The 14,613-nt window shown below is 42.0% G+C and overlaps 2 protein-coding genes across 2 annotated transcripts; both read left to right on the top strand.

The window, feature by feature from the left end:
* Nucleotides 1–424: 424 nt before the first annotated feature.
* On the top strand, nt 425–2,711 carry LOC135607698 (expansin-A7-like). Its single transcript, XM_065099706.1, has 3 exons — nt 425–622; nt 720–1,038; nt 2,160–2,711. The coding sequence occupies exons 1-3, from the start codon at nt 475–477 to the stop codon at nt 2,467–2,469; spliced, it is 777 nt and encodes a 258-aa protein (XP_064955778.1). The 5' UTR covers nt 425–474; the 3' UTR covers nt 2,470–2,711.
* Nucleotides 2,712–5,169: 2,458 nt separating this feature from the next.
* Nucleotides 5,170–12,473, top strand: LOC135607695 (serine/threonine-protein kinase PCRK1-like). Its single transcript, XM_065099695.1, has 4 exons — nt 5,170–5,918; nt 6,738–6,998; nt 10,914–11,036; nt 11,482–12,473. Exons 1-4 carry the CDS (start codon nt 5,541–5,543, stop codon nt 12,046–12,048), a joined length of 1,329 nt encoding a protein of 442 aa, XP_064955767.1. The 5' UTR covers nt 5,170–5,540; the 3' UTR covers nt 12,049–12,473.
* Nucleotides 12,474–14,613: the final 2,140 nt, after the last annotated feature.

Genomic DNA, 14,613 nt, shown 5'->3' with positions numbered 1-14,613 from the left:
GTCGTCGAATCACAGCCGTCGGTGGCGGCACAACTTGCGATGGAAGCAAAGCCCAGATCGAAGGCTGTCGTAGATCCATATCCCACCTTTCTTTTCTCTCAAATAAATAAATAACCCTCCGGTTTCCTACTTTACCGCAACACACAATTTCCCGTTACCCGAGGCCCTCAACAGGCTAATCTCAACCGTTGATTGGTTATCGGACGGACCACACTGCGGAACAATGGTATAATTGTAGGGTGGTTTGATCGTGCCCCACACAAATAAGTACTTATTATTCCCCACCACTCCATCCTTGACAAAAACGCCTTCCTTGCTCTCTTCCGTCTCCGTTTTGCCTTTACTCCCGCAAAATGGCCTTAATTACTTCGACTGCCATTATGTGGTGTCACTCTCGAGTCCATAAATACCCCCTCTTCGCTCAATATTCAATCTCATCATCCAAACCCTAGAGAGCAGCAAAGCGACAGAGTAATGGCGTTCGCCTCCTTCGTCTCCCTCGCCTCACTCCTGGCCCTCCTGGCGCCGGCGGCTGGGCGCATTCCCGGCGTCTACACTGGCGGTCAGTGGCAGAGCGCCCACGCCACCTTCTACGGCGGCAGTGACGCGTCCGGCACCATGGGTAAGCCACATTCCTATGATAGTCACCGATCTCTTGCGTCCAGCCTCGAACGAAGCGGGGAGTGACGACGTTTGTGTGCCGGATGTTGGGTTTGCAGGAGGGGCGTGTGGGTACGGGAATCTGTACAGCCGGGGGTACGGGGTGCAGACGGCGGCGCTGAGCACGGCGCTGTTCAACGAGGGGCAGAGCTGCGGGTCGTGCTTCGAGATCAAGTGCGCGGACGACCCGCGGTGGTGCCACGGCGGGAGCCCCTCCATCTTCATCACTGCTACCAACTTCTGCCCGCCCAACTACGCTCTCCCCTCCGACAACGGCGGGTGGTGCAACCCACCACGCCCCCACTTCGACCTCTCCATGCCCATGTTCCTCAAGATCGCCGAGTACCGCGCTGGCATCGTACCCGTCTCCTTCCGAAGGTATTCCTCCTTTTTGTAGAGCTCCTCTGCTCGGATCTTCATCGTTTGATCTTTACGATGCGTGTAGATTCAAGCTGGTTTCGATCTGTGCTCTTAGAATTGGCCTTAAAAGACGCCCTAAACATTGAACCATTATTTTGTGAAATAATTACGAACGCGTCCATCTTACGCGCATGGATTACGCGACGATGTGGCTGCGTATGGGGCGTTGGATGGGAAGCCTCCAATGTAAAGGGGCTTTCCGCTCCTATGCGACATTTTGATCCCGCGACATCTTTCCCCTAAATGGTATCCTTGTCGTGGCATCAATTCCACCTTCTTCATTACTGCTTTCCAATGTCCTCATAATCGCTTAAACTTCGTGTCGTTTGTGCGATTCACTCATCCTCTTTCCTTTATTTTACTTATTTTTCTCCATGCAATGGCATCCTTCTTTTGGCTGTGTTGTTTTGGGTAGAGATTCCGGTTCCTTTCCCTATCAAAAGTTCACTTTCCAGAATTGTTCCACAGTGTTGTTGAATTGACGAGAGTGCCACTCTCGTCAGTATTCTTCGGTCTCCGACGCCTGGTTTAGGACATCGGACAATATATTTCAGGATACAAAGCACACATCTCTCCCAAAAAATATTTTTTTGTTTAGCTGAACTTGTCCAGAAACGAGATACCGAAATCGACCTATGCTCATGTCATGTCTGGCCTTTAAGGGGTCTGACTTTGGTCCGGGAGCAGAATCGAATCAGATTATTGATATCTTCCCATTCCAGCCCGTGAATTCTTTTCCTTCCAGTCGTTCTCCGGTCCGCGTTTTGCCCCGCCCTTTATTTTTTTTTTGGGTTCTCTGTTTTGTCGAAGCAAAATAAAAATATCATCATTTATTTTAAACCTATTTGACCGGATTCCCCACTTTATGTGTGACTCACAGAACACAAAGCTAAAAAGGCAAAAACCAAAGAAAGAACGTAATTTCCGTTGTCGCGGTATCCTATGCCTCCGTGTAGGGGCGGAAACAAACAAAAGGGAACCGCGTGGGGTCCGGCCCTATTGGGGCTAGCGTGGTGTGATGCACCGTATCGATTTGAACCGACGTGCTTGCTGATTTGTTTGCGGCCGTCGGATCGCAGGGTCCCTTGCAGGAAATCCGGTGGGATCCGCTTCACGATCAACGGGTTCCAGTACTTCAACCTGGTGCTGATCACCAACGTGGCGGGCGCCGGCGACCTCGTCCGCGCCAGCGTGAGAGGGTCCCGCACCGAGTGGATGCCCATGTCCCGCAACTGGGGCCAGAACTGGCAGTCCAACGCCGTCCTCGTCGGCCAGTCCCTCTCCTTCCGCGTCACCGGCAGCGACCGCCGCACCTCCACCTCCTGGAACATCGTCCCCTCCACCTGGGAGTTCGGCCAGACCTTCGAGGGCAAGAACTTCCGCGTCTGACATTGGAATCCAAAGGCTTCGTTACTCTTTCTTTAGCAGCAGTTGCAGTAGTACTAGTGTTTGTGTGTTTTTCGCGCCGTGGATTAGTACTGAGTGGCTTCGGTAGTCGTGAAAGTAAAAGGTAATGGCGACGGCTGAGTGGTAGGAGTGTGCTTGTTGCGTCTGTGTCACTTTGACTGCATCTTTTTTGGAGTCTTATTTGACTGTGAGGTGGTGTGTGGGTTTACGGAGCAGTGGGAATAGAGTAGCATACAAAGTTATAGTTTGTAACAGTGGCGGCTGAAGTGGCTGCACAACGAAGGAAATTGTTGTAGCCCGCAGTTGCTCATATATCTGTCATGTCTGATAGCTGTGATGCGACTTCTTTATATTTGTCCATCACAGTGGAGTCTCTGCTTTGCTTGTTATCTAATACAGTGATATGATGAATTTACAAGTGTGAAAATGCTGCATTGTTCAGTTCATGCCTTTGGTTTCCTCAGCAGGATTACATCTCAGTTCGTCAGCCAGTCATATTGATTGGTTGTTAGGTAAATTAGTTTGGTTGAAGCAATCCATGTTAAAGTGTAAAGCAGGGAGACAAAAGGGTACCCCTACACTGAAAACTGATGAGGTGTTTCTTCAAGACTGTCCATCCCATTCCCTCTTGTTGAACCTTCCTGGAGTCAACATGGTGTAGGTGGATATCCAGTATAGATTTGGCCACTCAATTTTGTAATAGCCAAACCTTCCCATTGACCAATTTGTGACCTTGAATCCATAGATCTGGACAATATCGGATTGGATTGTAATGCCAGACAAGCATGTTTTGACCTGAATAATAAAATATTTCAAATGGCTGTCAGGGATGTATGTATTATAAGTGTGTACATATGTGCACGTATATATTCATGTACATATAGAGAGTGTTTAGAAACCCTTCACCTTATGGCCTTTCCTCCTCTGTCGTCGCTACTGTCGACATCGCCGCCACCTCTCTGAGTTCTTCCCCCTGTAAGTCAATGCAACATGTTTCTTCAGAATGAGAGAGCTGAGAGCAGCTGCCAATGAAATAAGATACATATCAACATATCAATAAAAGAAGCAGTAATCTATTCGAATTGGTTCTTTAGGGATGCAAGTGAATATTTAATACTGGGCTGTATGCCATTTTGCCTATTATTCATATGATCAATGCTTTCTAATAAATAGATGAATCAGAGATAGTGATTGATTGAATTCGATCCAGCCACTTGGTGCACCCATTCATGGAGACCAGATCAAATCATAATATTTTAAGTTACAACCGATGGATCAAACTTAACCAGACTATTTATTGCTTCCCTTGAAAGCATGGCCAATACGACTTCTTTAGCTAGTGAGACGAATATTTTGCTCACCAAACCGGGGAGGAAGAAAGATTATGCACCCATTGTTGACCACCACTCATTCGAGACAAGGAAGTCTAATGCGGCTCTGCCAAGTGGTGACCAATTGGGATAGTAACGTTTTAGTACTTCTAAGGTTTTCTTCTTTTCTTTCTTTCTTTATATATATATATATATATATTCAATTCTTCTAAGTTTTAAGTTATATCCTTAGTTGAACTTTGATAAGATATATTCTCGGATCTTAATCGTCAGTCTTAATAATTGACTAATCAACGAGTAAAATTCTTTGGGTAAGATTAATAGGAGTGACGATGATTTAAGTAGTTATAAATTTTAATTTATTTGACTAACTATGTATTCAATTTCGTTTCAAATTTGACTCGAATACTTATTTTTAAATTATACCCATTCTAACTTAATCAAATTTAACTCAAACAAATCCAAATAGGTAATAGTCCTAAGCGTCACTATGAAAAGATCCCTAAAGTATGTTTTTTAGCAAGAATTATTTTCTATTATATTACGCTTTTACAAACTTGATATTTTGTCGACACCACTGATAAAAAAATAGATTTTTATTCGAAACATAGTCTTTTACGATTTGATAAGTCTTTGAATCATCTCATACGATTGATTTCGAATCAATATGTACGTTGAATAGTTTAAATTTTTATATAAATTATTCATATATCAAAGTGGTCTCACATCACCTCCAATCGGAAGGAAGGCAGGCAGGAGAGCCGGACAAACGAGAAATGGGAAAGTATTACCATCTCGAGAACAAGTCTCCGACGATAAAGTATTAGCAGCGGTTGCAGAATAAGTTTCCACCCGAAGACAAATCCTTAGTGAGTAGTCCAGAGAGGCAACTCAGGACACAACCTGCGACTGCTTTCAGCAAATTATGGTCACAGGTACCAAAAGGAATTGCGTGAAAGGAACACCAAAATCTTAAATCACGTTGACACAGTCAAAGTTGACGGAGATAGCATCCATCGAGTCCTCCAAGTAGATAAAAAAGCATGCTACAAGTAATCTCTCGTTATCCTCCTCTCTCTCCTCTCTATCATTCCATGTTCCTCTGGCCATGCAAAAGAACCTGATTTATGCACATCTTCTGATTCATGACCATAATAATCGTACTTGGAATCACACATAGAAAGGAATTATTTGTGTAGATTGGCACGATGAGGAGGTCGGGACGGGGACTTCGTGGTCGTCGGCGCTGAGCGCTCGCTTTGACCAGCCACCGAGAAGGCTGCTATGAGTTGACCATTGGCGGTGCTTCGAATACGTCTCTTGGGACGGGGCGCTGTGCGCTGTCCCGTGGCAAACGTAGGATCCTCGGGCCACCCGATTCTTGCGCCGATAAGCCGTTCGTTGAAATGCTCTTTTCTGCTGATGGGAGAGATCTGCGGTACGACGACTTGATTAACCCCCAAATCTCACTTCGCTGCCCGTCACTTCTTACCGAAAAGCCCTCGGCAGGTGCTGATATGTCGTGTTCCCACCCGCGCCCGGAACGGAGCTCTCAGATGGGAGTTGGTCCTCCCCAACCTCCACTCTCGCGACGCTCCCCACCCCACCTTCTTCCATTAATATATTGACCTTCTTCTTCACCTCCTCTTCTCTCTCTTTCTCTCTCTCTCTCTCCGTGGCTTCTCTTCATGCCTTCGCCTGCTCTAGGGTTTCTCCCCGGCCATGAAGTGCTTCCATTTCTCCAGCGGCGACGCCGGCGGCACCTTCGATGACGCCGGATCCAGGGTCTCCCGCCTCTCCTGGGCACGCTCCCTCAGCATCGCGTCCACCTCCTCCTCGCTCGGACTCGAGCCACGGCGGGCCGAGCTCGACCCCGGCTGGGACCTCCCATGCCCGGCGACCGCCGGGCCGCCCGAGGGCCTCCGCGCGTTCGCGTTCTCGGAGCTGAAGGCCGCCACCAGGGGGTTCGGCCGATCCCTCCTGATCGGCGAGGGCGGGTTCGGGTGCGTCTACAGGGGTGTCGTCACGGTCGCAGGCGACGACGGCGCGGCCGAGACGATGGACGTAGCTGTAAAGCAGTTGAACCGGCACGGGTTGCAGGTAAGAGTTTCCCTCGTTTCTTCGTTTTCGTTGCTGCTGATGGACTCGTGATATAGTTGGGTGTGCATTAATGCTCGGAGTGAGTTGCATTTATTGATCTCCTTTGTGAATCTTATTCGGATGTTGCTTTTATGTTCGAAGAAAACATGATGTAGGTCCTGATCATGTACCGATATCCCTTAAATTGTCTGCATGTAACATCTTTGATTCGACGTTTTTGATTCCGTTGGTGTGATCTTGATTTCACATTATAAACCAAGCTAGAGCGATCCAAGTTGTCCCATCTTTCTAGGTACTTTCCTGTCTTTTGTGGAAGGCTTTCAGATTCAAGTCCTGTTCTTTTCATGTGATTACACCGTGAACACGATTGATCTGTCACAACCTTTGGGTCTGGCTATTGTCTATCCACTGCGACTAACCTTTGATGATCCTCCTGGCTTATCTGCCAATGTGGAAACATTAGTTTCGAATTGTCACGAGCATAACTAAGCTATAGGTCCCAGTCTTCACTGGTAGGCACAGCGTCCATGCCGACCGAGACAAGCCATATGCAAGTCCAATGCTATATTTGTCCCCTTGTTGATACAGTATATGCTGCATGGGTTTGGCGGGCATAGCTGGCATGTGCAACCCCTGGATGTTACCATTTTATGCAATAGCGATGCTTGCTTGTTGCATTTATAGCTGAGTGGTTGCCCTAATTGTACCAGAAACCCTTGTTATTTTGATTTGTTAGACTTGATGTTGAAAAAAACATAATTTGCACGATTTTGCCCAATTTTGGTTGAGAATTTATTGAGTTACTTTGTTTTTCTGCAGGGGCACAAGGAATGGGTTACTGAAGTCAATTTTCTTGGTGTAGTCAAGCATCCAAATCTTGTCAAGTTGGTGGGTTATTGTGCTGAAGATGATGAGAGGGGGATTCAAAGGCTTCTTGTTTATGAATTGATGCGCAATAAAAGCTTGGAGGATCACTTATTATCTCGAGTTTCATCAGCTCTCTCATGGTCTCTAAGGTTAAAGATTGCACTAGATGCTGCACGTGGTTTAGCATACCTCCACGAAGAAATGGATTTTCAGGTAGTCATCTATTGGACTCCTTGGTTATATGTGATTAGAGTTTGAATAGTTGGCAACTCATTCATAGATGCCATAACATGAAGTTGAAGGTCACTTACAAACATCAATTCATTTGATTGATGGACTTAAAAATATCAAAGCTAGTTCCTGTAAGTTTGAACCAATTAATTGAGCAGCTGATAAAGGTAATAAAACGTCGACTTGATTTTAGTATTGGTGTGGCTTCTACTTCTTTGACATACTTATATCCTTTGATAAATACCTAAACTATTGGAAGCTTTCATAATGATATTAACAACATGTATACATGCTGATATTAAGATGATTTAGATTTAAAAGTTGGTACAGTTCAAAAGATCAAGGATGATAAATTATCTAGACTTCATTTGTCTTTATTTCTTTCCAATTTATCTCAATATTTTTGTACTCGAACAAAGAAAAAGACCCAAATGACTGATTTGTACACATGCAAATTCACCAAGGGAGATGTATGAACAACTAATTTGCATCGAATCTCACCTGGAGAAAGTGTGTCAAGCTACATAAGGATAAGGTCCCATATATATTGAATGATCTTAGCAAAGTCACCAGCAGTTGGTTGGCTAAGGGAACTTGTCGAGGTTGTTCAGTGCTTCAGCTCATATTAATGCTTTATAATATCATACACCAGAAAAAAAATATATCTTGTCTTTTGTGTTGGAAGTATTGTTTTGAAAAGGTTTCGTAAAGCACTAGTGAGGAATGTAAAGTATTTTTAAAATAATTATATAAAAAAACCCAATTAATTCTGGCAGGAGGGAGAATGTCCTAAAAGACACATGCTCCTTATCATGCAAGAAACTTTTTAAGTGTTCTCCAAAAGAACAACCAAATCCTATTCACTTTCATGATTCTTATGGGTACAACCACATGGAACTGTAATGAGGAGTATGACAATCCATGCAAATGGCTGGAACAGCCTTTTCCTTCAGTTATTTCCTGTTTTTATCTCTCCTACAATTGGATTTTTTAGAACTGCAATATTTATTTTTTGCTTTTTTGCTGATATCGCTATCTTGTTCAACTATTGACCAAATGCCGTAGGAATTACACTAGAATGGCATTTTCTAATTCTTTTACGAAACAAATTTTCTGTTCCTACTATTAGTATCTGTTTTCTAAACATGGGCTTTGATCACAAATGATTCCAGTGTATCCTTCATAAATTGTTCAACCTTCATACTTCTAATTGTTCCATCAAATAACAATTTAGTGGCTGCATCTAGCCTGCGGTGAGCAGCAACATGATCCCATTATTTTAACATTCATATTTTGAGTCACTTTCCATTATTTTAACATTGTTTCTATATTTTTTTAACTAGAAATCTACCTCAACAGTCTTAAATTGGTCTGCTCAACATATTGTATGTCACGAAATGATAATTCAGATATTTAGGAAGAAATTTAGTTATTTATTCAGGAGAGATTTGTTACAAAATCATGATAAGTTTTGAAACCAACACTATATATTCTTAATCAGTCTGTGGAGAATATAGTGATTTGCTTCATGATTCAGATGTTCAAGAAGAAACTTGTTACATGTTCATGAGGAATTAGGTAGTGATAAGTCTTGAAATCAACATTTTATATTCTTAATTAATCTACAGAGAAATTACTGTTTTGCCCAAATAGTTGGGACTTACGGTTTTGTTGTTGTTGTATAGAAATGTTTGGCTTCACGGTTTTCCTGGTTTTAACACTTTCTTCTTTTTCTAATTTAAATAATCCATTAATTTTATTGAATTTTAAATAAAATTAGATTTACTAATAAAACACAAAGTCTCACTATTTTCAAGTCCATGGTTATGCGTTTCACTCTAATCAGTGTGTTCTTGGTGGAACATGTCAATCCGATGGACTGTCAGGTCAACAACACAGACCATGACATGTGCCTCCCAACACTGTGTATATGTTTCAGATTATGTATTGACTGTGTTGGCACACTGGCGTGTATCAGATCTGTACTGATCCAGCTTGACCAGTGCAGACCTGGCAAAATTTGAAGCCATACGATGTATCAATCATCTAAAATTTTACGCCAGCAGATAACACATCTTTTTTTAGCTCCCATACTTGAAATGTCAAACCATGGCCAAGTCATCTAACATTTTAAGGCAACGGATAACACATTGTTTTATTAATTAATAACACATTGTTTTATTAATTCACGGTCACTGTGGGCTGCTGGAATGGCTTGAGACTAACATGTGTCACTTGAATTAAATTGTGATGAAAATTACATAGAATAAAGACTCTCAGTACCTCCCTCTCTGATCTTAAGTTTTCATCACTGTCAAGTCATCTACAAACTTAAGCTGATAATAGGGTTTTATTCATTATTTTTTCTGACGCTCCCAACAATAGGGAATGATATTCATCTTTTTTAAACCACTAGCCTATTTTTTTTAAGCCTACTGTGGTTGTGTAGATGAGCTCTTATTTGCGGCTTGTTGTGACTTGTTACTTGGTCCAACAGGCTTAATTTGCAGAAGAAATTATCAAGAACGGAAGGTTGTCGTTCATTATCATGTTAAAAACAAAGATTATATAGTGTTGTTACCTTTGCCTCTCACTCAGCTAGTGGCAAGATATTGGAGTTGTTTCATTCCTTGCCAATGGTACCAAGGCATATATAGAAACAAGGTAGGCAAATGCCATTGAATATTGAATGTGTAGTGGCACATGCAGTAGGCTATAGCATGGTGTAGCATGTATTTGTACTTAGCAGCATGATCTTTATAAAAAAAAGGTCTCATAATATTGGCACAGGTGGCATATTGCTTTATTCCTAGCAAATGGATTACCTAATATTCAGATGCTTGCTTAATTCTTCACATTCCTGAATTTAGATGCCGACTTATTCTGAAAGCTAGATGACCATTTAATTGTTTATTACTAGATATTTATGATTTGTGCAACTTTTTATTTCATTCATAGGTTACTATGCCTTAAAAGGTCATTGATTTCAAACTGTCACAGGTCATTCGATTATCTGACCACTCTGTAAGGCCTTGGTTTCTCTTTTTATTCCTCATGTATAGATGGACAGAATGTTGGTTCTGCATTGGGTGTTTGAGTGATGAAAGGCCATATTCAATTTGTTTAATAATTCTCTACAGTACTGAACTGAACAGTAAAACAAATAATTCCCCAATTTAGCTACGACAACAAGCTATTGTATCTCAACAAAATAGGTATGAATCCATACCCATAAGATCTTGACAAGTTTTACCCTTATCATCAGCTTGCCAATGCAATTCCTGAGTTAGCCTGCTGATTTTAATTTCTAAAGGCCTCAAAATTGAATTTTTACCGCAATTTGACTATTACCTCCACTATAACCCTTAAACACCTGTGCTTTAGATCCCGTGCATCAATTATCAGCTTTCATTATATGACAATTCTACTTTAAATTTCATGTCCCATATATGAAGGTTAAGGTGTTCTGGACTTCCAATCAATCCTAATCCTAATCATACTCGAATACCTATTCTATTTGGTAAAGCCACCGGTCTCATGTGAAACTGAGTTTCTAAGTAAATCTTTGATGTTCTTCCTATATCACAATTTATGTTATACTGTATCATTAATGCTTCCTGTGTTTGAAGTTTCCATAGCAGCAGTCGTGATCATGGTGTGATGGATATTTCCAGTTCTCTTCTTGTACTATATAATATTAGCTAGGGATTCCTCTTTTTCTTCCTTAGTTTGGCATGTGGCATCTTTCATTATGTACATGTTTTTACCATAGAATAGAGTAACAGCTTCTCTATCTTTGTGTGTATACGTGTGCTGCAAGTTACTTGGTAGATGTTTGAAAATTTTGTTCTTTTCACTTTCCATTTTATGTACTCATTTTATATTCTTTTGATGCAGTTAATATTTCGGGATTTTAAGACATCCAACATTTTGCTAGATGAAGATTTCAATGCCAAGCTCTCAGACTTCGGTTTTGCTAGGCATGGCCCAACAGCAGGAGTTGGTCATGTTGAGACATCAGTAAGTTTTGATTATAATGATTTGGCTTATGTCATATAATACATGACCGGATCTTCAACGTTGCTTATGCTTGAACATTATCTATACTTGTGTATATGTATCACTTACTGAACAAGTACTTTTAATGAAGAAACTGAACGAACAGGATAATATCTCAACTTTGACTGCATCTCCACTGCAAACTCCATAAAATCGATTAGTTGACCATTTGATTATTCCTAACTATTATGGAGTGGGTTTTAGTCAATTTATTTTTTGAAGCTCACATGAACTTTTAACAAGCCATCCTTATTTACATTCCTTTTTCAACTGTTAAAAGATCTTATGTTTGTGAATTGCTGCCAGCATCTAAAAGTTTAATATTCTTCTTTAGGCTACAATTTTTCAGAATTTATCCATTATGCATGCCATGTTAAGTAGCCTATTTCTGTTGCTTTCTTGGCAGGTAGTTGGCACCGTTGGCTATGCTGCTCCAGAGTACATCCACACCGGAAAATTAACTGCTAAAAGCGATGTATGGAGTTTCGGTGTGGTTCTTTATGAACTTGTAACAGGAAGACGGTCCTTAGATAGGAACCTACCAAGAAGTGAACAAAAGCTCTTGGAGTGGGTAAAACCTTTTGCAACGGACCCCAAAAAGCTCCACACTATTATGGATTCACGACTCGAAGGGAAGTATTGCTTAGAATCTGCTCAGAATCTAGTGGCTTTGGCAAACAGATGCCTAAAGAAGCAACCAAAGTCACGTCCTAGAATGAGCGAGGTGGTCGAGATGCTTGATCAGATCATTAAGACGTCTAACAGTGAGACTACAGAAACCATCACCGGTACATCAATCTCTCCGGGGGAGGATGCTGCTGACACGAAAAAGCTGTCAAGAGATAAAAGTTCCAGGAGCAGGGTCTTCGAAATCAAGGATATGCTCACCCTAAAGAATAACTCTGTGGGGAGGTTATACTGGAGATCATTGGCTTCAGGACCGATTGCAAGGATGGCAAGGAATCGGCCATAAGCTTGCATGGTGGAGTTCAATTCTTGGTTTCTTTTGGTACTGGTGGATGAATTAGCAGCAGGCAAGGTTTTGGTACTAGTTCTACCGTTCTACTTGAATCATCTCGATCTCTTTCCTTCATCATTCACAGAAACGACAGAACGGATGTCTGTTCCTGTGTTCAATTGTTTAGCATCTTGCGTCTGAACGACGCTTCTTGGTGTTCAGCCGATGTACAAAGTTTTCAAAGCAGAAGAACAATGTGTTTTTCCTTGGAGAGAACGTGGAAGTGCACCGAGGCATTGATACAACTATACTCCAAAACATTTGTTATACAAGTTGGGAGTGAGCAATCCAAAAAGGATCTCTAAGAACTCTGGCAGGTGGTAACAGAGGTATATATATATGTTCATTGGAATTTAAACCCAAAAAAGGACTTTAAATTAGTGCCATTTTTTCGAATAAATCTACAAAAAAAAATATCGTAGAGGTAAATGATTCTTTGATTCACTGTATGAGTAGCTGCATCTCATATCATTTGTCCTTTAATCAGGAAGCCACCCGAGTCTTTGGCTGCTGCATTATATTGGGACTAAAACCGTCTCTCCTTTGGAGAGCTTGCAAAACAAGACTGAGATGAGTCGATGATGCAAACGCAGGCAACAGTAGCTTAAGGCTGTATATGCCTGTCCTCTCTAGCATAAGACCACACTTCCAAGTGACAACTGGAAACCACCACATCCCTCAAGGCGCAGTGGGCAAAGAACCCCTCACGACCTTGTCGAGGGACAGAGATGCAGAGATGGTCAAATGCAATTATAGGCAGCCATAGATGCTCCCCCATCCATCACAACCCACCACTCTTCTTCCGCACGACCACCTTCTCCTTCTCCTCCTCCTCCTCCTCTGTTCCCACGACTGGACTGTTGCAGCATAAAGAGGAGATGAAATGAGGTGGTGGACACAGAATCATGGATCAAGCCACCTGATGTCTTGTGTGCTTACTCAGTGGCCAACCACATGGCTTGCCAGAAGCCCACTGAACTGAAGGTGGCCATCGGAAGAGCTGCATCTAAATTTTTTTTTCCTTTCGATACTGTTCTTCACTCCTCCTGACCTCTGTTTGTGGCATTGATGTGGAGTTCAACTGATTCTAATTCATTAGATTGGGTCTGTGAACAATAGAAATGGAAGAGAAGCAACGACAAACTCTCCAAGGAGATAAATGGGAAAAAATATATGTGAATATAGCATCGATCCAATAGTTTCTGCATAAACAGGTTGTATATTTCAAGAAGATTAGCACAAAAGCTAATCTTCTATCTTGTCAAGTTGGTAAAGAGGGACCTCATCGTGGTTAAGCAATCAATTAAAATTGCGGCTTCGAGAGAGTCGTAGTAATCATACATTTTGAAGCTCATTCATGTAACACATTAGTAATCATCAAGCCCACAAGCAACTTTACATGTCACATTAATTAATATTTAGTCTATTGTGCTCACTGGTGATTGAACTTTTGACCTATTTTGTTTGACGGGACGTATGCCTCCGAGCTGATCTCACCTTGGTCGATGTGAAACATACCTACTTGATAGGATACCCCAACTCACTTGCATTGCCTACTTAACCTGAATCAACCTCCTCATGAAAGAGTGACTTACAATGGAGAAGAAGGCTGTTTGTATGGCTTGCGATTCGGTTTGTGTCACCCTAATGAGATTGGCTATCCCTTCAGAGATTTGTAGCAGACTCGTCATGTTGGCCACTTGGCATGCAGCAATGCCGACAGCTCGATATCAAACACCGGTTGACTTGCATCAGGGGAAGACGGTGGGGACACAAGGAATGAAGGGAAGGAAGAAAGGCGTCGACTTGGATATTGGTTTCGTTGGATTTCGCAGCTTCTTCACACCTTCTTCCAAAAGGTGTCTGGAGAAGCAAGACATTCCTGGGAAGAAGAAACTGGGAGTGACAATGGTTGGTGCTGACTGAGTACGGGAAGGGAGACTGTAACTTGATGTCATCGGCCTTCGTTTCACGCAAATTATGAATGGCTGTAGACCTAACATGTCTACCGGACTGAATCGTTCAAAGGCACCAATGGTTTGCCAAGATTAGCTAACTCATTGTGGAGTGCAAAGGGGGAAGGTGAAGACAATAAATTGTGGGGATAGTGGTTCATGAACTCATTCCACTTGACTCACGAATGATGGCGGATTTGAAGCCCTCCAATGTGCGTTAGCAACCAAGGTGTCTGTGACTTGTCTTTTTGTTGTTCCATTTGAGGTCTTTGGAAGCTCATTTCAGCGTCTATTCTCAGAGGGACATTTGTCAGTCTCGCAAACTCTATTTCTATTATACTGAATGGCAATTCATTGAAGAGCAGCTCTGCTATTGCAATGCATGTGACCAAGTGGCAACCATGATCTGGTTGACCCCGATTTAAGAGTTAGATTTTTGATATCCTTGTAACATGTATGGTGGCACAGTGTATGGCTTAGTACTATCCCATCCCATTTTGGCTTTGATATTTATTATTAGGGATAAATCTGTATAATGGTATTTGATATAATATTTATATCTTTT

Source organism: Musa acuminata, chromosome BXJ1-2, assembly GCF_036884655.1.
Source record: "Musa acuminata AAA Group cultivar baxijiao chromosome BXJ1-2, Cavendish_Baxijiao_AAA, whole genome shotgun sequence".
Classification (NCBI taxonomy): Eukaryota; Viridiplantae; Streptophyta; class Magnoliopsida; order Zingiberales; family Musaceae; genus Musa; species Musa acuminata.
This window is presented reverse-complemented; position numbering and strand designations above follow the sequence as displayed.

What these genes read in the sequence shown, in the direction of transcription:
- LOC135607698 (XM_065099706.1), top strand. Translation starts at nt 475, where the DNA reads ATGGCGTTCGCCTCCTTCGTCTCCCTCGCCTCACTCCTGGCCCTCCTG. An exon ending in TGACGCGTCCGGCACCATGG is followed by an intron (nt 623 to 719) that starts GTAAGCCACATT and finishes TTGGGTTTGCAG; the next exon opens with GAGGGGCGTGTGGGTACGGG. An exon ending in GTACCCGTCTCCTTCCGAAG is followed by an intron (nt 1,039 to 2,159) that starts GTATTCCTCCTT and finishes GTCGGATCGCAG; the next exon opens with GGTCCCTTGCAGGAAATCCG.
- LOC135607695 (XM_065099695.1), top strand. Translation starts at nt 5,541, where the DNA reads ATGAAGTGCTTCCATTTCTCCAGCGGCGACGCCGGCGGCACCTTCGAT. An exon ending in ACGAAGAAATGGATTTTCAG is followed by an intron (nt 6,999 to 10,913) that starts GTAGTCATCTAT and finishes CTTTTGATGCAG; the next exon opens with TTAATATTTCGGGATTTTAA. An exon ending in TTGGTCATGTTGAGACATCA is followed by an intron (nt 11,037 to 11,481) that starts GTAAGTTTTGAT and finishes CTTTCTTGGCAG; the next exon opens with GTAGTTGGCACCGTTGGCTA.